General features: G+C 42.1%; 1 protein-coding gene across 4 annotated transcripts in view; it reads left to right on the top strand.

The window, feature by feature from the left end:
* The window catches only part of MTA3 (metastasis associated 1 family member 3), a 771323-nt gene that overhangs the window by 588341 nt on the left and 155995 nt on the right, over positions 1–26987 (top strand). Inside the window, exon 18 of one of the 4 annotated variants that reach the window (XM_078649693.1) lies at positions 7835–7886. The exons of the other annotated variants lie outside the window; for them this stretch is intronic. Coding sequence (XP_078505819.1) covers positions 7835–7843 — 9 coding nt within the window. The 3' untranslated portion in view covers positions 7844–7886. The remainder of the gene's footprint in view (positions 1–7834; positions 7887–26987) is intronic. 4 annotated transcript variants of the gene reach the window in all.

The raw sequence follows: 26987 nt of genomic DNA, 5'->3' as shown, positions 1-26987 counted from the left end.
TCTCACTAAGGTGCACGTCCATTTGACTCTTCTGTGCTGCTGGGGTGCATGGGAAAGGTGACATGGCACACACTGTTTCCCATGTGTCTACTCAGCCGTGTTGTGATTGGGCAGTGTAATCCGGCAAGCGAGGCAACGTATCCTGGCAACCGTAACAGGACAGAGTGCATCGACTGTGGGATCCAGGAAGCAAGGACATGGTTATTTATTTTTAAAACTGGGGAGTCGAACATCTGTCAGTTTAAACAGAGGCCATATTTGAAGAGGCAATATACACGTAATTGGTGTTTCGCACACCTATTCGGACACCTATTTTGCTGGTAAAATTTGATGATTCACACACCATTGTGTATGTTGCAAAGGAATGTATCAATTAATATTTATTTAAAAAATATCAGTGAATCGCACACCTATGTGGACATCCCTAATAATTTTGAACTCGATGATTTGTACACCAGTCAGCCTAAACCACAGCCATACATGAAAAGAAAATATAGCCTTAAACGGGTATTCGTACACCTGTGCGGACATCTGGTAATTGAACACATTTGGTGATTCACACACCATGATGTACATAGCGAAGGAAATTCCAGTACGAAAAAAAGATTGATGTGTTGTGATCATTTGGACATCATTGGGTAATGTTACATTATTGGGGGCAAAACATCTTGGTGAGTTGCACATCATTGTTCAGATTGTATGTTAGCATTGACGATCAGTGATTTGCTCAAAAAAGGTTATATTTAACTATAGTTAAGAAGTCATATTGCTTGTGATAATTAATACAAATGGATGGCATTAAAGCACAGTACCATTTTTACCTACAGCAGGTGATCCCATATTGCAATGGAGACAAAGGAAATATGGATTTGAGGTTTTTGTAGAAGCAATTGGATTGATGCATATACTGACAAATGGAAATGAGCTCTTTTGAAACACTGTTTAGGTGCTGAAGTAAGACGTATTTTATACAATGGTACTGGAGGAGGATGATGAAAAAGAGGAAGTTGAATCTGCCGTAAAATAATTGGATACTTATTATACAAAGAAGGTCAACGAGGTTATGGCACAACACACATTTTTAAGTAGGAGTCAAATGACTACTGAATCTATTGTTAAGGACTTAAGAATTTTAGCAGCCAATTATAATTATGCTTCATTTCATGATCAAATGTTAAGCAATCAATTATTGCATAAGATAGCTGATACAAAGTTGCTAGAAAAACTATTCTCAGTGAGTGATTTGACATTAGGTAAAGCTATAGAATTGGTGCATCATTTTGAAGAACTGAAGTTAAGCATGAAAATTCTGCTGAAGTTCAATTGATTAGCAAATCTACTTTGGAAGACAAAACATCAGGAAAATGGAAGGTTAAAGGTCTCTCTTTAATGCAAAGTACTGATAAGATGTAATGGATATGTTTTCAATGTTGGGTTGCTGGTCACATGGCCAATGATAAATCGTGCCCAGCGATAGCTCAGATTTGTTGATATTGTAGAGCTAAAGAACATTATGCTAGGATGTGTAAAAACAAACATAAGCCTAGAGAGAGTGAGAGTAACAAACAAAAAAGTAATTAAATTAGGGAGATCAGTCAGAAACCAGATGAGGGAACAGAAGAATATGCATTAAGTACATATGAAGTTAATGAGAAGGAAAAAAGATGCCCCTGTTTGTGTTAACATAGGAGGCAATAAATGAAGGTTAATGAAACATGCAGGAGCTAGACATACATTGATTGGTGACAATTGGTTGAAAAAAATCCCATATGTACAGTCCTCACCACCAGATATTAGATTGGTTGGCTATAAGAATAACCCAATGTATGTATTAGGATACTTTCCTTCTACGCTTAGTTTTAAAGGTAAAACCATTGAATCAAAAGTGTATGTGGCCAGGTCAGGGTCTTGTTTATTAGGGTGGCCTCAGCAAGGAGTTCTATGATCATTCTGGATCCTAATCATCCTGATAAAGTGATGTGGTATAATGACCTGATTTTGCAAATGGATGAGGATAAAGCAACTAATTAGGAAAGGTTGTTTTCTTAAATATTTTCGCCACAATTGGGACTTTAAAACAATGCTGTACACCAAATTATACTAAAGCAAAACGTGATATCCAAAGTGCACAAGGTGGGAAATATAGTGTAAGGTACAAGGGGTGCATTGATGAAAGAATTGGAGAAATGAAGACAGCAAGATATCTTAGAGGAAATAGAATCTGCTGAATGGTTATCCCCTGTGGTGGCTGTGCATAAGCCTAATGGAAAGGTCAGAGTGTGTGTTGTTTTATGAGAATTAAACTAGAGTGTAAGGGTTGATTGACACCCTTTACCAAATATAGGGGATATGTGCTCCATGCTGAAAGGATCATCTGTATTTTCGACATAGGACTTATCCAGTGCGTGCCATCAGATAGCACTGGATAATGAAAGCAAGCAGTACATTTCGTTTATGACATCTGAACATGTTTACAGGTATACAAGGATACAGATTGGACTGAATTCTGCATCTTCTGTTTTTCCAAAGTGTATTGCACAACCTGTTTAAAGGTGTGGCGAGTGTGTTGTATTTTCAGGACGACATTTCAGACTTTAGGAATACAAAAGAACATGCAGAAATAATGTACAAAATATTACATAGCTTACAAGAAAATGGTCCCTCTTTTACTAGAGAGAAATACAAATTTGAAATATAATCAGTAGATTATTTAGGTCACAGCTTTAGCAAACATGGTATTTCACCAAAACGCAGTTTAGTCAAGGCGATAGAAGAGACTCGTGAACAGAAAAATAAGGATCAACTCAGATCATTTCTAGGGTTGTCCGGATATTATGCTTTATTCAAATTTGTATTTTCAGGCAAAACAATGAATATGAGAAATTTGATAAAGAAAACTCAACAGTTTGTGTGGGTCGAGAAGTGTGTTACAGAATTCAAAAGATTAAAATCTAAGATAGCTACAGCTCCTACTTTATCAACATTTGACATTAGATGTGATTCTATTATTGTGTCTGATGCTAGTAATGTCGGTTTAGCGGCGGTATTGATGTAAAACCACAAAGGTAGTCTAGTCCCAATTGTGTTTGCATCTAGACCATTGTGGGGTTCTACACTCGAATATTCAACATTAGAAAAGGAAACCTTAGCATGTTGGTGGGGAATTGAATATTTCTAGAATTATCTTTATTGGAAAAAACTCAGTGTGATCGGATCATCGACAATTAGTGTGCTTATAAACTACAAAAGGTTGTGGAAGGCAACTCTCAGGATTGCTAGATGGCAATATAAATTGCAAGAATTTAATTTTAAAATTGAATACATCCCAGGAATAAAAACATTCTTGCAGACTGTCTGTCAAGGCTTCCAGTGGATGATTGTGGAGATGTTGTTGAGGACAATGATATAGAAAACTTGGTATCCATTTGTGAAGTATCCAAGGTATGTATTGAAGAGAGTCAATTGAAAACTGCTTCTGGAAATAATCAAGAAATCAAAAGGGTGTTAGATTACATTGAGTCAACATTGCCTATGAAGAAAGTACTGGAAGAAAGATACCTACCTTTCTTATATATAGCGCATGAATTGTCTGAGGCGGATAAAATCTTAACGCGCGGAGAACAATTAGTGGCTAGCTTTTGATAGATGCATTGAGGGGAAAGGTAGATCTTGTCTGGAGTGTGCCATTGGTGACAGAAAACAGTCAAATATGAAAATAACTCCAGTGACTAGACCCAATAGAGTGTGGGAAAGATTATTTCTAGACATTGCAGGAGCAATGTGTATTGGTAATGGTCAGGTTTATGCTTTAGTGTTGACTGATCAACTGTCTCTATGGCCAGAGGGCAAGATAGTACATCAGGTTACTTCTAAAGCAGTGATAGTTTTTAAATCAGACTTTTGAGGGAGAAGGATTTCTTAAATATTTAGTACCTGGCATTGGTGTACAGTAAATTTCCAATGAAATAAGGATATTTTTAAAGGTCATGGAATCTATCATATATAAACATAAGTTTATTATCCACAAAGCAATAGATCAGGGTGTTGAAGGAGGGATTACAACTAGCCATAGATAATAGGAAAAATAGGCAATAAACCATTAGGCAATTATTGTGGAGTTATAGGAAAACACACAGGGTTGAAGGAGATGTGTCTCCCTTTTAGAAAATGAGAGGCAGGGAGGCTATTTGTGATCTAAATCAGATGTGGATGTTAGATATGATAGACAGAGTACAAATGAGACAAAGGGAAGCAGATCAGTCAAATGGACCACAAAGGAGATAAACTGTCTCGAAAATGTCAGCCTATTAAAATGGGGGAATGGGTATTAGTAATAAAAGGGAGAATAGTTAAGTCAGGTGATTCATGATTTTCTGTGCCTATGAAAATGGGGTAGGTAATCAGGTAGTGGAATTATCAGATGGAAATGTCTGGAATATGAGCAAAGTTGTGAAAGTGCCTAGATGCTTATAGGCAGATGGAAATGAGAATCAAAAGTGTATTTGTGTTAATAAGAATTGGTAGATGGTAACAGGTGTGAACGGGAGAAATATCAAAGTGCAAGCGAGCTTTAGCACCTGCAGACCTTGGTTATTTTAAGTGAATAGCCTCTCCATGGACACATTTTGAATAGAGTGTGCACTGTTCCTAGTAGGTACTTATTAACACCATGTAGTGTATTTTTCATGAGAGTTTCACTGTCTGCAAACAGTGTGGTACAAAGTAAACTCTCTCCAAAGAGTAAACACTGTTTACAGTCCCACTTTCCTACTCCTATTAATTTAACTTTTCAATTTAGGTTCCATGACTGAAGGGGATTTCATACAGATAAAGGCTGTGCATAGTAGGGCATTAGTTTTGGAACAGACGTTGAGTATCTTGAGGGATTTGGTTTTCCTCGAACAGTTACATACAGATTGAACACTGTGCACAGTAAGGTTTTCTTATACATGTGTGGTTGATTGTTAATGTGAACTAGGCTACCCATGAATTGCATAGTAGTCAGGCTTTAACATAACACAAACTTGCTACACCTTGGGGAGTTGTATCTGTGATAGCATTAATGAGGCATCATATTATTCTGAGTGATTTTGTACTTACTTTCAGACCTCTAATGCCATACTTGTTTATAGAGTAATGCTTACCAAAGAAGTTTGAACAATGTCATCATTGCTGTAATTCAATACGTCATAAATGACATCATAAATGATGTTATAGAATATGCATGAGTGCTGTAGTATGCAAGGTCATAAGCAGTGCATGGCAGAGGTGCAAGTTATAGTAGCTCTGCTAACTATAACAGGTGCATTTCTGTTGTGTTTTTTTAACTTCAAATCCTCCTAAAAATTATTTAACTTAATCATTCAGTCTACAAACAAACCCTCCACTCAAAGAAATGCTTAATAATAACCCTGCTAAAAACCAGTGATAATTTACCCTTTTCTTCAACGAAAAAACTGACAACATTGAAATCTTGATTGCCAAGGCTCCCATAGTCCATATAAACCTGGGACCAATTCAGGCAACTAAGTCTACCTGATCCGAATTCAGAGAAATCTCACAAAAATCTTAGATCCCTAACCAACTTCACTGTTCACACGCCTGCTTTTATCATTCAGAAAACCAGTGCTTCTAGGTCAACGTGAATAATATATCACTATTTCATGGCACGGTCCCAGAGTGCCCTAAAATTGCTAAGTCACTCTTCTTCTGTAAAACTTGAGAGCTGATCTTGACGATATGAATAACTACTGACTGATGCTAAACCTTTGTTTCCTGGCCAAAACACTAAAAATCTGTGTCAAGCTCCAGCGCAATTGATTCTCAAGTGAAAATAATTGGTTGATATCTTCAAACCAGTTGCAGACTGGACTGAAGTACAGAGACTACAGTGATGCAGACTGTAAATTATGCAATTCTTATCCTTGACAAATATGAGACCTTGGTCATCTTACCTTCCTAGAGCTTTCGGACGTATTGAATATCATAAATCAACAGACCCTTTTAGTGAGTCCCGATGTAAGAACATCATTCAGAGTGTGAGTCCTAAGGCTGATCATTTCATACCTAACATAACAGTTTTAAATGCATGATAATCTTGAACTCTTAATCCAGCTCTCCCAACTCCAAGAGGGAGTACCTCAAACCTTATTGATCCAACATTCTTAATCGAACCCCGATGTTTCTTCTAAAAAAGAAATTCCATCATATATTACCACTTTTATGCTGGTGATCTTAGCTTTAGTTGACAGTTGCCTCATTGCTAAATTGCCATCATCACCTCAAAGTAGATCCTCTGAAAACAGAGTTTTTATTGATTTCCACCCAATAACGCAACACTACTGCATTTGTGGCTGAACTTAGCAACTTTCTAGCATGCCACTTATCTCTGCTTGTGCCAAATACTTGGGCTCCATGTTTGACACAAATCTGAACCTTCAAACACAGATAACCTCTTTAGCAAAAGGAACACCATTCCAAATTGGATCTTTGCATGGGATTAAATCTATTTTCCCAGATGAAGAATTCAAAAAATGATTTAATCTATGATCTTTTCAATTTAAATTATAGAAATGGTTTACTTACTGGAATACCAAAGTTGCAATTTGCTCCATGTAACCTAGCACTGCATGAAGGCAGCCAGATTTGTCTCTAGATCCAGGAAGATTGACCACATAACTCCAATCCAATCCTAATCTTTCTTAATTGGTTCCAGATCATGGGTAGAATTACTCTTAAATATAGACCATTGTACACAAAGCTCTGTAATTTGAAATTCTAAATGACCAAATAATGAAACTGATAATCTCAGGTGGACCACAATAATAACAATAATAACAAAGCTCATACACATGTATGTTTGAATACCCCATTTGCAGTAAAAAAAGATGCCTTACGAAACCCCTCGGGTATGCCCCCAAGTTGGGGTGAAGTTAAAAGAAAAGGGTACTATTTCAGCGGCGCTTCCTTGTCTGATGGACAATCCTCTTAGAAGGAATCAGATAAACACTGCGGAAAGACAGACCTATTATGGCCTCAGTACAAGCTCCAGCTAATAACTGGTCTGGTGTTCCAACGACTGTATTTCTCAGGAGCATAAATACCTGACCCGTTTTTTCTCCTGGAAGATCCATCTAGTAAAATCACTTTAGGATGGGCTGCCCTGGTCCAAATCCAGGGCCCCCGATCAACACCCTTCTACAGCACACGGGAGCATGTAATGATCTCCCTGCAGGCCACATCCTGCTCTACCCACTGACTTCTTCCCCACTCATTGCTACCTGTTGCCAGCCTTCTGCTCCCAATTTACATCTTCTCAGAGCAGGTATGAAATGGACTGGTAAGCCACATGGAACTGAAAATGTAATTCTAAATTTGATCTGGGAAAACTGGAATTCCATTTCGAGGGCTTAACTTGTAACAGCTGGTTTTATGTACATGGATACCAGTGTCTTGTTTACAGAAGGACTCTTGCCTGAACACACCCTTATATTCCAATAAGTAAATTCGCAGGGCAAATTCTATTTATTTAGTTTAAATATGTATTCATTTTAAAAATCTATTCAAAGCATAATATAACTGTGCCCCTTGTAGGTTATCCGTTTTCTTACTGTTTGTCTACCACATAAGGGCCTATAATTGCTGTACAACACTTTTTAAATTATTTCTTCCAGATCACGTATTTTTATGCCTCTATTGGGTGACCGACTCTCTATTTTTAAGATTGTTTGCCTTGTAACAGCAATAAAGCACTTGATACCCTATGGGCCTTGTTCACACTATATAAATCCACAAATAATTATTTATAAGTAAATATAGCTTTTTTTGTATGCAGATTTCGTAAGGGGAAGAATGGGATTTTACCAATGGCATTGGTTGGTTTTAAGGTAAGGTGTGTTAATTTGAGGTAGTGGGATCTATAACATGAAATTATATAGAAACATTATTTTTTTCATGCAGTTTATTTTTCTATTTATGTTTACTAAAGTGAAAGTAGAAAACCCAACTGTAATAGCTGGGTCCTACTCTGGAGAGTTCAATACCATTGTGATAGCAAATACGTTTAAGCAGAGATTGGTGTGAATCATTTAAAATCCTAGACAATTACTTCAACATTTTAGTCTTCCATGCTCTCAAAACTGATCAAATGAGTTTAATTAGAATGTATTATTAGCAACATCTGTTATTTGTCCTACCTTTTGGCGCTGCAATCCTCTGGCACGGCGTGCTTTATAAATAGACTAACCGCATTGTTAGTACCAAAACTGCTTTCAATTCACGTTGAAATTACAGGTGCATCTAAGTGTAATATTTCGTGAACTACATTGTGCAGAAGCTTATTTGTTCCTGTTTTATTTACGTCATCCATCTTCTGCTGAGTGCCACGAGCGCCAGAAATAAACACATGGAATCGGATCACATGAATTTTGTATTAGAATGGAGTTATAAATGCGTAGGTCAATAAAAATGCAAGAGAGTAAAGGCAATTATTTTCGCACACGGAACTTCTATATGGTTACATTAATAATTTAAGATTTTTTTTAAAGATTTAGCACCTATTGTGCTTTGGTCGATACTAATAATATGTTTTAGATCTACAATATAAATACAAGCTACTTCAAACTTGCATCTAAAAGTTCCAGACTTACCTTTTCATTCTTTCAAGACCATTGCATGGAAATGTTGTTAAGATTTTGGAAAACCTGTTTAATCTCCGAATCACCAGAGACTGTAGAGCAGGGAATTTTTCTATTCAACAAGGTGGGCCGGGTGCACTAGAAACGAAATGAGTGTAGGGTGAGGATAAGTTGAAGACAGGCAGGCACGTCCCCATGCAATACATTTGTACGCTCGTAGGATCCTGCTCACACTGTAAACATTTGTTGGGGTCTCCTGGTTATCGCTGCCCACTTATCTGTGTGAATTCTGCAGTTTAACATAAAAAAAAATCAGATTTAGGCACCATATACTGCATTGATGTGATCAAAAGTCCATGTTGTTAGTACAGGGGGAGCTCAATTAATTGAACACTACAACACTTCTGTGTGAGCCCTTCTGAGGTCTGGCTTGAAAGTGCAGCTGTATCAAGAGGTATTGTTATCAAAACGGAGGGGGCTTTTGCTCCACTCAGGAGAGTAGTTTTTACTGGCTCACCTCCCGCTATTGAATTTCGTGTTATCATTCCACCTCTAAGGAAGTATGCAAAGAATGTATTAAGTAAGATTTAGGTATAAAAAGTGCGCTCAAACACCCTACTGTGGCTTCCATTTGCTTCTTTAACTCCTATATGAATTTTACACAGAAAGCAATCCGTTGTGCTACTTTTTTCACCCAAAGATTGGCAAATCCAACCGTGCACTGCATGCTTTGAAGTGATAAACAGCATGTCTGCATGCAACACGTGGAAATGTGAAGGCCTGTGTTAAGACACATTAGCAGGATAAAGCCAAACCTATTTTCTTTACTAATGTGTGTTGTCATCAGGTGCAATAACGTACCAGACCAGATAAGAAGTGCCAGATAGAGGGGTGAGAATTTTTCACTCGTCCTGATTTTTGCCATGTTACAGTAGAGAGGCACTGGCGCCTACGACAAATGATAAGTCCATTTCAAGAGAAAGGTATTCGGGCTTATTTTATGAACCCAGCTAAACTGAAAGTGGTGGTTGGGGATAAGTCTCGGTTTTTCACCTCGGAAGTTAAGGCCAAAGAATTCTTAGATGAACTTAAGAAGTAAGTAAGGGAGTATTAAATGACCCACTGTTTAAACTTAATGATCTGAAACCTGGGGACTTAAGGGATTAAAAGACTGGGGGGCAGGATATGCGTTATGTCTAATTAAGGATGTACGTAAAGATAACTATTCTGGTTGCAATGGAAATAAGAGAGGGGGGTAATGGATTGGGGATGCAGCGTCGTTCTCATCTGATGCCAGACCGAGGTCTGGAAGCTTCTAAGGGGGTGGGAGGGTGGTTAGGGGATGGGGGCAGACAGGGTGGGTAAGAGGGTGGGAGATGGGAAGGGGGAGAAAAACACAAGCAAGGTAGACCAAATAAAGGGAGGAGGGAAAAAACAAAGAATGTTAAAAGAGAAGGTGTATTGTATTAAAAAAGCACTAAAAAACTATGCGTAAAATGAGGGTTTGTTCTGTGAATGTGGGAGGACTAATCAATAGGAAGAAAAGAGAAAGAGTATATGAGATTTTACGATTTTGAAACCCAGAAATTGTGTTAACAAGAGACACAAATTTCATGGGCCAATAAAAAATGTCTGCAGATAAGGGGATATGAAATGATAATATGTGCATCACAGACGACAACGATAAGAGGAGTCGCGATATATATGCCGCATAATGTAGGACCAGTGAATCGTACATTGGCGGATAAATGGAGCAGATGGGCTATTGCTACATTAGAAACAGGGATCCCATTAGTTACAGTGTATGGCTCTAATCAGGATGACCCTAAAATCTGGACAGATTTAGAGATGGAGCTAGCAACTTGGTCGACTCCATTAATAATTTGTGGAGATTTTAATATACATAATGGAGTTTCATGACCAGACTCTTCCCACTATCAAGGTAGGAAACCACAGGTTTACCGGGCAATACGAGCGTGCCAAGAAATATATGGGTTAACAGATACCTGGATATACCAGTATACTAATGACCCCGAATACACATATTATTTGTATGCACATAAAAAATATGTACGTTTAGATTATTTCATATTCTCCACCTCAGTGCTGGAAAATATGGAAATTAGGAAAATGCCTCAAATTTTCTCCGACCATAATCCATTGATATTAGAAATAGATTGGCAAATATTAAAAAAACAGGAAGTACGTCAATGGTCATTTGACCGTAAATTATTATCTGATGTGGTGTTTAAGTGTCATATTAAAAGCTGGGCTAATGAATATTTTAATATGAATAGATATATTGCCTCAAGGATCATGGTTGGGATGCTTTTAAAGCAGGATTACGTAGGGAAGTAATACAATATGTGGGTTATCAGAAGAAACAGCGACAGAATATGGTTAATATATTAATGGCAGATCTTGCACAATTAGAGATAACCCACACTGAACAGATCGTACAAGCAGGACAGGAGACATTAAATGAATTATGGATTAAAATTGCCGTTAATAAAGCTGAAATAAATGAAAATTTTCAGATGCAAGCTGCTGAGACATACCAAGCACATCAGGAAATGTATGAATATGAGGAGAAGGCAGGTAAACTGTTGGCCCTCCGCACCAGGCAGAGAACAATTAGAAATAATATAATACAAATACAGAATATTGAAGGCCAGCTGGAGACTAATATGAAGAAAATTATAGAGGTCTTTGAGCAATTTTACTAAACATTATACCAAGAGGAACAGACAGATATAACCCGACAGAGTAGTGAGGTAAGGGACATTGGAATGAGTAAGGTTGAGGAAAAAAGTGAAGTTAGAATTAGACGAGGAATTCACACTGGAAGAAATATTAACTGCAATAGCTTCTCTATCTTCCGGAAAAGCATCAGGTCCTGACAAAATTCCAGTCGAAATATATAAGCTGATCCAACCAGAATTGACTCCATTAATACATGATTTATTTCTGGATGTACAATATTGGGGTATCCCACCCACTTCGTGGCAAGAGACCGATATAGTAATCTTCCCAAAAAAGGGTAAACCACCAGAGCTAACAGGCTTGTATCGACCTATTGCATTAATAAACTCGGACGCAAAGATTTATTCAAAAGCCTTAGCGAATAGGTTACAGAAAATGATAGCCAAATTAGTGTCAGCATGGCTTTCTGCCAGGTCGTAGAACCATGGATCACATTAGACGAGTGATATAATTTTTGGATATTGCAGAGGCCAAAGAGGAAAAAATGGCTATAATTTTTTTAGATGGCGAAAAGGCTTTTGACCGGGTGGCCTGGCAATATTTATGGGATGCTTTACTGGAACGAGGATTTGGACCGCAAATTTTAACAGCTATTTGAGCGATGTATTATAAACCAATAGCCAAACTAGAAATTATGGGTAATAGATCAGCAGCCATAAAGTAGCCAGAGGGACAAGACAAGGGTGTCCATGCTCTCTGATTCTTTGTGCCATCTATTTAGACCCTTTTATTAAGCAATTACTTTTGAATCCTAATATTAGACCTATAATAACTAGTGGATATGAAACTAAAGTACTGGCATATGCAGATGATATTGCCATCACGACATCTGAGCCAGAGGCAGCAATTCGAGAAATCGAAGGGATGGCGGGAGAATTTGGAATGAGATCTGGATAGCTATTAAATAAAAGTAAGACAAAGATAATTTGCTCAAAAAAATTGAATAGCCTAGATCAACGTCAAGTTGAATCAGCAACATACCTGGGGGTAAAGATTGGAGCAGAACTGGAAAAAAATATGGCCAAACAATCTTGATCAAATACTGGATGAAATTGGGAAGGACTTAAGGGGGATAGATAAAATACAGTTAACCATAGTTGGGAGGATTAATGTTTTGAAAATGAAGGTCTTTCCAAAAATCCTATATCTATTCCGCTCAATTCCTTTAGAATTACCTGTGCTTGCTAATCCAAAAATGGAGGCAATGTTTTCAAATTTTGTATGGCAATATCAAAAAATTAGATGATCATTAAAGTTTTTAACACTTCTTCAAGATAGAGGCGGGTGGGCAGCTCCTAATTTGCTATTGTATTATTGGGCAGTGTTTTTACAACAAATGGTCCCTTTGCTAAAAGATTGGATTTTGAGTGATAATGATTTGCTATCAATATACCATCTAGCTATCGGCAATGATGCTTCAGGTATGTTTCTGAGGAAAATAGAGCCTAGCTATTATAAAAAAAACCAGCTTCAAATGTCTTAAAGCTGCTTGGGGGGTATGGAACAAAGTTACAAGTGCATTAGAAATCCCAAAATACAATAGTTATACTCCACTGTGGGGGTCATCATTGTTTCCAGCTGGGATGGATGATGCTATGGCAAGAGGGTGGGCAATGATCGGGGTTGATATTATTAGTCATCTGTATAATGTTAAATCAGAGATTCTAACATTTTTGGTTTTGGTTAAACATAAAGAGATAGACGAACGAACCCAATTTAAACATATTCAAATTTGGAGTTGGCTGAAGACATTACCGCAACAGACTTTGAATCAAGATTCTATACCAATTTCAGAAATGGTTTTTCGGGGAAAGGCCCGGATAGGGGAATATAATAATATTCTGTTGGGAAATCTTCCAGATGACATTGGGAAAACTGAGACTAAATGGGCACAAAAACTAGGAGATGAAGAAATAGATGTAGATATGTCACTAGAGCTAGCAAAAAAAATGTTTCTCTCAGCTAATCTCAAATCCCAACACTACAAAACTATATTCAATTTGTACTAGACGCCCTCGAAACTGTTTAATTGGGGGGAAACGTGAAAACGATACATGCCCTAGGTGTCAAGGAGGTCCTGCAGATATTGTACATATGTTTTCCACAGGTAGCAAACTGACACCCCTAAAAACTAGTATAGAAGAATTATGGACACTACTAATTAATAAAAAAATTAATTTCACTTCATCATTAATGCTATTCAGATATGATAATAGACTAGGGCTATCTCCATCACAGATAGATTTTGTTTTTATTACAGTAGCAGTAGCTAGGCAGCTGATCGCAACAGCTTGGAAGGAGGTAGAAACGCCTAGCTATTTCGCATGGTTCTATCGGCTCTTAAATATATATACTCAGGAAATGGCACTATATGAGATCAAGGACCACCGAGCCAGGGAGAAAGGAGACAAGATATGGGCTCCTATGATTAAATGGCTGGAAGAAAGGCGATAAGTGGGGCTAGAAGATTTGAGAAACCATATTGTACATTAATATGAATAGTGTAAATATAGCAATAAAGCGATATTGTAGTTAGTGAAAATAGGATTTAGGTTCTGTATATAATTTAATGGACTTTCTCGATATATGATGAATTTGTTTAGTTCTCTCTCTGGATTGATATCAATAAGGTACCTATAGGATATGTATGAAGTTGTATGAAAGTGATAATATTTGATTTGTCAATGTATCTTCCTTTTCTGCTGTCTACGTTGCTTAATAAAAAGGAAAAAATCCTAGCCCCTATATTACATACAGGATGTAAATGTAGTGTGGCCCTGCCCATTATTCTCCCTGTTATTACTCATCTGTACAATTTGTAATCCCAGTGCTTGCTCTGTGCCAGTCTTTTTCCCCAGGGTGCACAACTGAAGGGGCCAGCAAGCCCCTTTTTTTTGTTTACATTTCTGTATTCGTTTTACATATATCCTTGCATTACAGCGGTACCAGTTAACTGAAATTACGTGTTTGCATTTTTAATAATCATCACTTATCGCAACTGCATAATGGTGCTGCTGCAAACTTTTTTTCAATATGCAACCATCTCTGCCTGCAATAGCATGTTAAATTTGGGGAAAAACGACATGGTGGTGGGGGGGAGTAGGGATTAGGGTGGGGGTCCCATCTCACAAATTGAGTATGCGGTGCGTAGATGGTACTGCTACTATAGTGCGTGCCTTATGTCTCATCGGTCCCATTGCTGTCTACACCAATCTTACTTATGGTTCAGTGTCAGTGCTCAGTGTCTTGGATATTGATGAGAGGTTGTCCCGTGCACGCTATCTAATCTCCGGTGCAGACAATCGCCCTTTCTAAGAAAGGGGGGGGGCCTCTAGCTTCAATTGGGTTGCCTGCTACACATTATCGTGTCTCGCTTGCCGCTTAGGATGGTCCCTGCGACTCCACCCGCTCCTGCCATGCTCCCCGGAGATCTAGGAATATGGTGTCCCAGGCTACAGCTAGGGGTGTCTTGCGTATGCCAATAGCATCTTTTCTCCGAAGTGCCACACTCTCCGCCTGTGCCAAGCAGATCATGGAGTGATACCATGCCTTCGCCAATTGGTGATCAGGGGCTTTCCAGCGTTTGGTGATGAGGCGCTTTGCAACTATTAGTCCCAGGTCTATAAAGTGGTTAGTCACCTTATGTTTCTTTTGTCTTTTGTACAGTCCCAGGAGGCATATTTCCCAGTTCCATTGCAATGTGCGGTCTGTACATTGTGCCAAGTGTGTGATGATAATCTCCCAATAAGCAGCCACCTTGTTACGGGCCCACAACATATGAATAAGGTCTTCTCCTGCTAGGCCACAACACGGACACTATGCATCTGCGCAATTGAATATTCTATTGATCATGACTGGCGTCATGTATGCCTTTTGTGTTATATAATATTGTATTAGCCTAAACCTGGCATTCCTCTGTATATGGGTGGAACTCTCTAGTATTATTGCCCAGTCCAATTCCGTGCTCTGCCTCTGCAGATCCGTATCCCAGAACTCTTTTAGCTCTGCTAGTGGAACTGCTGCATGGACCCTTAATGACTCAGCTATCCACCTGACAAGATGCCGGCCCGACCCCATGATATGTAAGTATGTTCATGTTAAGTGCGTGTTCGGCTCTTCCGTCATGTCGCCCCATATTAGCCTCAGTGTTCTAATGATCGCTGCATGCAATAAAAACTGACCCTGCGGTAGGCCGCACTCACTCACCAGTGTGTCGAAAGGTAGTAGGTGACCATCCTGATATAAGTACCCTACCGTCTGGAGTCCCGCGTCGTCCCATGCACGCAGCTCCACTGCTGTGGTTACTTGTTGCTGTGTCGGCGTTCCCAGTAACGAGAGAAAGGGTGCATATGTGGTGACCCCCTTAGTGAGCTGCAGCACTCTCCAGAAACAGATGTACGCTACTTTCACCAGCTGCTGGGTAAGGCTCGGACCTTTCCTACCTGGGTAAAGCAGGGCCACTATCTGCCCCTGGGTGTAGCCCAGCCTCTGTGCAGCAATATTGGTGAGCTGCTTCCTGATCAGCCACCTGGCCACCCACTGCAGTTGTGCTGCCAGATAGTAGTGTTACATATTTGGGATAGCCACTCCACCACCATCCATGGGCAGGTAAATTTTTGCTAGCGCCATCCTATTTTGGCTACCATGCCAAATAAATTGCCTCATATCCGCTTCGAATGAGCGTAACATTGCTGGCTTAATATACACTGGTAAGTTCACAAAGAGGTATAATAGCTACGGTAGTGCCACCATTTTCAGCAGCGCTTTTCTGCCCATAGTGGCGATGGGCAGCGTGCGCCAGAATGTCATCTGTGATCGGACAGCCGTTATCGCTCTGATGTAATTGCCCTCAAGAAGGTTCCGTGACTCTTGATAGATCCGGATCCCTAGGTATTGAAATGCAGTTTGCTGCCAGCGTACCATTCGCCGTTAGTGTGGGATCTGTGGTGGTGTCATTAAAGGGAAAGAGGCATGACTTGCCCCAATTGACACGCAGCCCAGATAATGTTGCGAACTCTGAGAGTGCCTTTGCTACTGCCTCACATGGCAGCCGAATATCGCGCAAGTATATCAGGAGATCTGCATAAAGGGAGACTGCATGTACCCCGTCGCTGAGCTGTATTCCCCAATCTGCCATTGTACTACGCAGGGCTACCACCAGTAGCTCGATGGCCAGCACAAACAGCAATGGGGAGAGGGGGCAGCCTTGCCACGTGCCCCGTCCAATTGGGATAGGTTTGGAGATATAGGGGCCAGTCTTGACCTGCGCCGTGTGCCTCGTGTAGAGCAGCTTGACTAAACCTGCGTAACTGTTGCCTAAATCATATTTGCCTAAGGTAGCTTTTTTGAGGTTCAACACTAGACATCCTGAGTGCGGCCACTGTTTTCTGGAGTAGTGAGCAATTCTAAAAACCTCTCAGGTTGAGAGACGTGCTGCGTGCTGGCACAAACCCATTCTGGTCCTCATGTACCAATTTCGGGACCACCAGGTCCAGTCTGTTTGCTAGTAGTTTGGCGAGGATTTTATATTCCAAATTTAGTAGTGCCAACAGGCGATATGCGCAGAGGGGTGCCACGTCCCTGTCCGGTTTAGGCAGGGAGACAAGCGGGGACTTGCGTAACGACTGAGGCAGGATAGTTGCCTCGTGCACACTGGTATACAATGTAAGCAATTTCGGGGCTAGTGTGTCCTTATATGCTTTATAAAATTCTGCCGGTAGCCCGTATGGGCCCGGCGTCTTGCCTGTGGCCGATGAGCGGATTTCTAGCTGTACTTCTAACAGTGGTCTTGGCTCATTTAATTCATCTCTTGTCATTTACTGTCTGCATAGGCAGTTGGGAAAGGTACGCGTCCAGATCCTCCGGGGTCGCCTGTATTACTGACTTGTATATGTTGGTGTAATGGGCAGTGAATTCTTCATGAATGTCACGTTATCGCTTTTGCAATTGACCCACGCCAGACTGTAAAAGCAGCGTTGGTTGTCACGCTCGGTCTTGTTGAATTCGGCACGCTAACAGTTTCCCTGCTTTATCAGCAGAGGTGTGGGTACGGGCTGAGTGCCACCAAGCCCCTTAAAGGTGATAATGCTTGGGGCTTCTGTCAAGTAGCTCAGTAGTCTTAGTCTTTTTTTCATTCTCTACAAGGCAAATGTCAGCATTGCGCTAAAGTTTTCAATGTTCACCCACAGTTGTAAGCACATAGAACCTGATATATATATATATCATGTGATCAAGGCTCCTGGGAGAGCTGAAACGCGCTATGATGGCAATAAAAATGGAAAAATAACAGCATGCGCGTTCGTCCCCATGTGTCTTTTCAGCAGGGAAAGAGTTTGGATGTTTATTTTAGCGGCTTGGTTCTGCCGCAGGGTATTAATGAACCGACATTAAGAGCGCTGCAGTCCCTGGCAAAAGGAACCAAAGGACAGTGAGATATGTGTATATATATATATATATATATATATATATATATCTCAATCAGTGTTTCGATGCTGCTAGCATCTTGCTCACGATCGTGAGCAAGATGCTAGCAGCATCGAAATGCGTTGATCACTAGCTTTTATCCTGAAAAGATCCTGAATAAAATATCTCGCTGTGGAAAGCTAAAGGAGTGCGCCCCAATTCTTTTGTAAGATGGAAGAAGTGCTTTGAATATTGAAACGGCGTGGTTCTGCCGCAGAGAGAGGCACCCATAATGAGCGCTGTAAAGGCCGGGAAACCTGAACCGATGTGTAAATATCTATCTATATATATATTTATATTTATGTAAATATCTATATATATATTTATATTTATGGAATATATATATATATATATATATATATATATATATATATATATATATATATATATGTCCAAAATTCTTCCGCAAAGAAGAGTCTGAGGCCACTTGCAAACAACGGAGAACCTTTATTGCAGCAAAGGCATATGAAAGCGGGCGGGCGTATGCATTTCGGCCGTGTGGCCTCCTCAGCGCCCAGCATGGAAAACAGGAAATGAAAACGCATATCACAGTTCTGCCCCACCACGTTAGGTTAGTACTCAGTTCAGCTCCTCCCCCTAGCCATGATCAGTGTCACCTGCTAAGGAACTCCAAGTGGACAGGAACTACTCATCCCAGCATGCAGTGTTCTGCTGGGATCGTCGTGTCTTGGCGGGGATGACAGGACTGGAAGGCAGCGCAAATCCTAATGTCCCGCACTGCCAGCCACAGGTAAAGGACTCCTTGCGCCCCCCATAACCGCACAACCAACACGTCCAGGTGCGTCAATTCACGGGGACCCGTGCGGCAGTGCGCCGAGCCCAAAGCAGGGTACAGTGACTCCGCCACCGTGTTTCTTCCTCCTGAATGCGGTGATGGGCTTGAAACAATCCGAAGCATCGGAAACAAGGTAAGATGCGCCGGAGCACATCGCAGCCAGTGAAGATCAAGCCAGCAAAAGTGCAGGAGCCCCAGTAGCACTAAACTGGCAAGATAGTGCAAGAAATGTCCAAAATTCTTCCGCAAAGAAGAGTCTGAGGCCACTTGGGGGGAACAAACAACGGAGAACCTTTATTGCAGCAAAGGCATATGAAAGCGGGCGGGCGTATGCATTTCGGCCGTGTGGCCTCCTCAGCGCCCAGCATGGAAAACAGGAAATGAAAACGCATATCACAGTTCTGCCCCACCACGTTAGGTTAGTACTCAGTTCAGCTCCTCCCCCTAGCCATGATCAGTGTCACCTGCTAAGGAACTCCAAGTGGACAGGAACTACTCATCCCAGCATGCAGTGTTCTGCTGGGATCGTCGTGTCTTGGCGGGGATGACAGGACTGGAAGGCAGCGCAAATCCTAATGTCCCGCACTGCCAGCCACAGGTAAAGGACTCCTTGCGCCCCCCATAACCGCACAACCAACACGTCCAGGTGCGTCAATTCACGGGGACCCGTGCGGCAGTGCGCCGAGCCCAAAGCAGGGTACAGTGACTCCGCCACCGTGTTTCTTCCTCCTGAATGCGGTGATGGGCTTGAAACAATCCGAAGCATCGGAAACAAGGTAAGATGCGCCGGAGCACATCGCAGCCAGTGAAGATCAAGCCAGCAAAAGTGCAGGAGCCCCAGTAGCACTAAACTGGCAAGATAGTGCAAGAAATGTCCAAAATTCTTCCGCAAAGAAGAGTCTGAGGCCACTTGGGGGGAACAAACAACGGAGAACCTTTATTGCAGCAAAGGCATATGAAAGCGGGCGGGCGTATGCATTTCGGCCGTGTGGCCTCCTCAGCGCCCAGCATGGAAAACAGGAAATGAAAACGCCTATCACAGTTCTGCCCCACCACGTTAGGTTAGCACTCAGTTCAGCTCCTCCCCCTAGCCATGATCAGTGTCACCTGCTAAGGAACTCCAAGTGGACAGGAACTACTCATCCCAGCATGCAGTGTTCTGCTGGGATCGTCGTGTCTTGGCGGGGATGACAGGACTGGAAGGCAGCGCAAATCCTAATGTCCCGCACCGCCAGCCACAGGTAAAGGACTCCTTGCGCCCCCCATAACCGCACAAACAACACGTCCAGGTGCGTCAATTCACGGGGACCCGTGCGGCAGTGCGCCGAGCCCAAAGCAGGGTACAGTGACTCCGCCACCGTGTTTCTTCCTCCTGAATGCGGTGATGGGCTTGAAACAATCCAAAGCCTCGGAAACAAGGTAAGATGCGCCGGAGCACATCGCAGCCAGTGAAGATCAAGCCAGCAAAAGTGCAGGAGCCCCAGTAGCACTAAACTGGCAAGATAGTGCAAGAAATGTCCAAAATTCTTCCGCAAAGAAGAGTCTGAGGCCACTTGGGGGGAACAAACAACGGAGAACCTTTCTTGCAGCAAAGGCATATGAAAGCGGGCGGGCGTATGCATTTCGGCCGTGTGGCCTCCTCAGCGCCCAGCATGGAAAACAGGAAATGAAAACGCCTATCACAGTTCTGCCCCACCACGTTAGGTTAGTACTCAGTTCAGCTCCTCCCCCTAGCCATGATCAGTGTCACCTGCTAAGGAACTCCAAGTGGACAGGAACTACTCATCCCAGCATGCAGTGTTCTGCTGGGATCGTCGTGTCTTGGCGGGGATGACAGGACTGGAAGGCAGCGCAAATCCTAATGTCCCGCACTGCCAGCCACAGGTAAAGGACTCCTTGCGCCCCCCATAACCGCACAACCAACACGTCCAGGTGCGTCAATTCACGGGGACCCGTGCGGCAGTGCGCCGAGCCCAAAGCAGGGTACAGTGACTCCGCCACCGTGTTTCTTCCTCCTGAATGCGGTGATGGGCTTGAAACAATCCGAAGCCTCGGAAACAAGGTAAGATGCGCCGGAGCACATCGCAGCCAGTGAAGATCAAGCCAGCAAAAGTGCAGGAGCCCCAGTAGCACTAAACTGGCAAGATATATGCAATGTGTACATTTAAATCATCAAGGCGATGGACACTGTAGTTAATTTGTTCATTTGTTGGTCTGATTTGAATCACAGTTCACATCGGCAGTGGCTTTGATAAAACTGGAGTTGACATGGAGCCTGTGTGTGTAGATAATACATAAAGTTGTTGTTGATATAGCGCCTGATACGTTATAGGTCCTGTAGAGGATTGATGAGCAATTGCAGAAATGGTGTAAGTGTCCACAAATGTATAAGGAAGGCAAGAGACATGTATGAAATGTAACTTTCCTGCAAACAAAGAAAGAGGCTACTAACAGGAACATGTAAATAGAATGCCAAATGTTTTGCCCGTGCAAATGTGATCCAATACCTGAAGACCCCCAGCATGATGCATAAATATACTGTTAGAAGAAAAGATAATAATAAAAAAGCGTGAGTATGTCTTACCTGATGGATGTCATGAAGAAAAGGGTAGGGAACCCAAAAAGTTGCAACGGATCCATTCCCGGGTCCCTTCCTTACCTCCTGAAAAAGATAGACATAGCAACAGGTAAGTTTGAGGAAATAGATTCATGATTCAGTCTTTACATGTAGGTGGCACAAGGTAAGTACTCGCGTAAGGCTATTAAATGTGTGTGCTGAAATGAAAAATCATATGCTACATGTTGTTGCCAAATGCAATGCCTTGACAAGACGTGTACAGAAAATCCTAGTCACAGTAACCTGCCAAGTTGAGGAAGGAAACTGCCAACCCCATTTCCTAATGGGAGAGATCGAAAGGACTTCGTCTTGGTCTCGAGTTGGGCACCCCAAAAGGGATGTCAGACCACTGTGCGCTGAAGCTTCTGCATGCACAGACCTCAGCATCTTGTGTCAGAGTCTAAGCTTCTCCTCTACCTATCTAGTGTTGATATGGTTCTTTTATACCATAAAGGTAGCCCCTGGGTTCCTTACACAATCGATATGTTGTGAGTATGATTATGTAAATGAGCCTAAATCAATATCTGCAATTATACAAAGTAGTTCTTTTGCTCTAGAATAAAGACAACCATGACTTTTAAACAGAGTATGTTAATAGTTTTATGTACGTCATGTGCAGGGACTTTTCTATGAATCCTCGTGCACAATAAATTAGGCTAGTTTCAAGGCAACCGATTTACATTTATTCAACACATAACTGTGCAAAAAGTCAGTGCTAATACCGTTATGCTGATCAAAATAGAACTCATGTAGGTACCTAGGCCTAGATTGGGGTACATTGGGTTATATAACAATGGGAGAACTCCGGAAATGGGTCCTCAACTGACTCACTAGCAGATTTATGTCATAGATGGCACCAATTGCATTGCAAGGCATATGTCGAGTGCACATTCGAAAGAGCATGACACAGACTGTGGAACACAGGCTGCACACAGGTAAACCATGCAGCTTGAAAGCATAGGGACCAGCCAACATGTATATCCTGTAGCAAGGTGTACTCCAAAAAACTGTATAATTCGTCACGACACAGCTGGGCGGGTGGAAGATCCATCACCATTATGCCTCGAAATGGAACATCCATTGCAGGGCAGTTAAAATAGGAGCAAAATACCACAGATTGAGAATAGCAGAAGAGGTATGCCTCCAAAAACACTAGAAACATAGAATGAATGAAGGACGGTAGCACTCCAAAAATGATCTTAAATGTAACCAAAAAGGCAGACTCAATCACTTTAAAAAGGTGCACCCCTCCAGCGGTGTTGGAAGTATTACAAATGCAATTTACAAGCTCACCAAAATGTTGAGATACATTTATACATAGTAGAGATTGAATTTTGGAGGCTGACCTTGCAACTTGTAGTTCAAAGGTTTTATGGGCAGATGTATGTGACGCATCTAAACAATAGGGCTTTCAGTCGCTCAGTTTGTCAAAATTGAGTTGGAATGGAAGGTCACAAGCTAACCACTGAAGCTCTGTGCATTGGAGGAAAGAGCACAGAGTTGCAACATGCCACTATCTGAGAGACTGAAACCACATGAGACACCTGCTATCATCCAAATAGCCGTCTTAATCGTTCAACATCAAATATCTTCCATTTGAAAATAACTTATTGACTAGACAAATTGAAGAAGCTGGTATTCCCTCTAAATAACAATTTGCCATTGAAGCATTACACACTCTGTGCACTGTTATTTGTTTACAAATAAGTGAGGGGCCAAGTGAATGTTCTCATTTGTTTCCACTAAGAAATACATCTGGTTCATCACTAACACATCTGCAATTAAAGGGTAATGACCACAAATTGTGGATGAAACTCTCCCCTGGGGGCTGGTTCCATTGGGTGCAGTGGTTTCGGGTGGGTCTTGGGCTGCAAAGCAGTCATAGATCTCCTTTGTCTTTTGGTGGAACAAGTTGGTGAGATTTTCAAATAGGTCTTGGGATGGGCGATGTCTACTTTCTCTATGCTGGGTTTGGCTAATTCTTTGACTATGGCAAAGAGTTCATTGTTGTTGTGTGCATTCATGTTGACGCATTTCTCAGCGGCTACTTTTTTTGTTGTGATCTTGCTGCTCCTCCATCTGTTCTTGAGCCATCAGCAGGTGCGCCTGGACTTTTTGTGGGCAGAGGAGAGCCAGCTGGCCTTCTTGGAGGGCTGTTTGCCTGATGGTTTCTTGAGGGAGGCCAATGTGTTGGCTCAGTCAGAGATCCAGTGGTGGAGGTTGGCGTCCGTGGATGTCTGTGATAGGGTCTTGCTGAGGGATGTGGTGAGCTGGTCTTCAGTGACCGTGTTGTAGCGTCTGCGAAGGTCATGGTAGGAGTGGTGGCATACCTTGGGTTTGGTGAAGGAGAAGCAGATGCAGTGGTGGTCGGTCCAGTGTGGCTCTGTGGTGGCATACCTTGGGTTTGGTGAAGGAGAAGCGGATGCAGTGGTGGTCGGTTCAGTGAGGCTCTGTGGTGTGGCTGATGAAGATTTTTGCTTGCAGAGAAGATGGGCCTGAGCCTGTGCCCTGCTGAGTGGGTTGCCATCATGACCAGTTGTTTGAGTCTGATGGTGGTGAGGTTCTCCAGAAGGAAGGGATGAGGTGTTGTGGTATTTGAGGGTATCCAGGTGGAAATTCAGGTCACTGAGGAGGATGTAGTCCTTGGAGGCGAGAGCATGGTGAGTGATGAAGTTGGCCATGACATCACTGAAGAGTGTTAGGTCAGGGAGGTATGTAGACGAGGGTGCAGTGGAAGGCGGCATTTGGGTTGGTCTGTAAGTGGAGGTGCTCCATGTCCTGTGAGTGGTCAACAGAGCTGGTTGTGAGGCAAAGGGTGTCCTGGTCAGTTGACGCAGTCCTTGTGGATTATTTTATATCCGTCAGGGATGGTGGTTGCAATGTCCGGGGCTGATCTTGAGTTCATCCAGGTTTCTGTGAAAAAGACAACCTCAGAGGGGGTGGAATCGAGCAGGCCTCAGATCTCCATGTGGCATTTTTTTATGGGAGTGTGTGTTGAGTAGGATACATCTGAGGTGGTCGGGTCTTGACGGCCATGCGGTTGGTAGGTGTGGTGTGCGAAGGTGCAGTTGCAGGTGTGGCAAGTGAACAGGCCTTGGGTGTTCTTCAGTGACGTGAGGTGGCAGGTTGAGTGGTGTCCGGTGTTGATGGTGTGGGGGGTGTTGGCGTCATAGCAGTGGATGGCCTGAGGACCAGGGTCCATGCCCCTGGGCATGGTCCAGAGGCAGATGGGTATAGACAGGCTTGCCTTTCGCACAGGTGGCGGCCATTAAGTAGTGTGAGGGGGAGGGCTAGACAGCTGGAAGGTGGGAGAAGCGGAAAGCAGGAAAGTGTCAAGGCAGGGGGGTGGGGCCACCGGGGATGAGCAGTGCAGGGGCAAGGAAAAGGCGCAAAAGGGGAAAAGTGCAGAAAGTGACAGAAAAGTGCAGAATATGAACGAAAGTGATAGAAAAGCAGAAAGAGGAGAGGAGGAAAAAAGAGATCAGAGGAGAGAAAGAAAAAAGCAGAGAGACTGAAGGCAAAGCAGCAGCAGAGCATAGGTGTGTAGTGTAGTTCCTATTTTCCCAATAGGCTCTGTGCATTGGAATAATATAAACAGCTGTGTAGACGTAGGACTGAGGTCATCTAGGTCTCTACTGACTATATTAGACTTAATTAGTTTTGCCAGCTAGCTCAGAGGTCACTAGAAACTTTCTCGAATGTTCAGGAAAGAGTTAACTCTCCTGATTTAGACAAGAAGGGATTAGCTTCTGATAACCGTATAAACATGACAACTTTGCTCCCTCAGAATAAGGAGTGTATCTCTAGAGGCGTGTGAAAACAATAGACAGCTATTTCACTCAGTCAATCGTGCATACTTAGTTTCACCAGAGTGCAGAGAAATAGAGAGACGGGCGTTTTCAATAAAAGTTGTTATTTATTGAGCAGTCTTCTTTCTCATGCAAGAGAAATGAATTGCCACAATTGCAATACTTATCATGAAGTAAAGTGCGTACAGTAAAAGGAGTATTATGAAATAATACTGTAAAAGCATTGATATAGTTTCTTAGCCATATGATACTTTAAAATGGATAAAATATATACGTACATAAAAACATTGACTAACGTACTCAACTGGTGCTTCTAAGATACGCCTACCCCGTTGTACCTGACCTAAGCCTAATACGTGGGAAGGAGTAAGTAAGTTGCAGTTTAAGTTAAGTTGGTTTTTGCCAAGAATCTGAATCAAGAAATCTCTTAAGGTATTAGTCAGCTCCGTACCTTGGTTCTAGAATGAAGGAGGTCTGGTATCTCGTGTCTCAGGACTCGATCTCCCAGCAAACCCGCAAGGGTGACTGGAAACACCGGAGCTGAAATTTCTCGGCTGGAGAAAAAGACAGAGTCTTTCTCAGTGCGTCAAAAGGGAGGGGCGGCTTCCTTCGGCTCTCGCATCAGCTGGACGTCGGGCAAGTAGATAGCCACTCTGCTCCAAACCACCGTGTGTTTGCTTAAGGCAACGTTGGTATATTTATACCTGAAATGTGCCAGGTTTGACGTAAGGTTGGACATAAGACGTCACTAAGAACTAACAGTTCTTTCTGGACTTCAGGAGTTCTTGTGCAAATCAAAACAAAAGCAGGGGGAATTCCCGGGCTGCTGGAGGCTTGGTTTGTTTAAAGAACGCATTGTACTTTCTAGGAGTCTGGGGAGTAGCCTTGCCGTAGTTGGACTGCATGGGCTATTACTAAATATGGATATGATTCCTATGCCTTTATAAGGATACTATTTATTATAACCACACAAGGGCATAAATCGGGAATATCGAATTAGGGTTCTAGATAGAAACACAACAGGTGCTCCCCACTTGACCACCAGGGATGAGGCACAGGCGGGTGCCTGCAGGTGGAGGAGGTCCTTGAACTCAGGACCTGGAAGGGTCGGGGGCAACAGCTGCCAGGTCGAGCTGTGTGGTGAGGAAAGCTACCTAATGATGTTAATTCTTGTAAGACTGTGAAACATTCATTGATGTCAAAAGGTAGATCTGCTGTCATTGGTTCAGGACCGTCAAGATCTGGAAAGTACATCTGGATGCCAAATAGGAGGTCTAGCCACCCAGAGATCATCTAGGCAGCTTATTCTCTGTGCCTGTACAAGTGATGGACCCAGCTATGACCTGAACCTAATACTCAAACTGTTAAGGATTGCTTTGAGTCTCAGTTTTTCCTCTCTGCCATCACATTTTCCTCAGGTTGATAGGGAAAGGAATAATGCACATTTACATCCAGGGTTACCACAGTATCCCTGTAAGCCTTGGAGGCAAAAGCAGAGACGTAGTCTGAGTAGAATGCAGCTATTGCATATGTCCCAATGAAGACTTGCAAATCTTTCATAATAGTGCAAGCAGCAGCTGATTGTTGTAGCCACACACACAGGAATCTGGAGCAAGTATCTACTGCAAGTAGGATACATTTAAACACACCATCTGAATTTAGAGGACTGCAACTATCTAGCTACACACATTAGAGCATTTAAAAAAACAAATTAAGAGCAATGTCTTCTGTGGGTGAGCAATGATGGAGCCTTTAAATTGTTGTCAAATGTCACAACTAATGACATATTGCTTTTCCTGATTGCACAGACCACGTGACCAGTAGCATTTCTGTAGTAATTAAATTGTTGCCCACACACCAGCATGGGCAGACGCTTCACCCTCATGGGCAGCTATTACTAATTC

The sequence above is a fragment of the Lissotriton helveticus genome, chromosome 6, assembly GCF_964261635.1.
Source record: "Lissotriton helveticus chromosome 6, aLisHel1.1, whole genome shotgun sequence".
NCBI classification, from domain to species: domain Eukaryota; kingdom Metazoa; phylum Chordata; class Amphibia; order Caudata; family Salamandridae; genus Lissotriton; species Lissotriton helveticus.
This window is presented reverse-complemented; position numbering and strand designations above follow the sequence as displayed.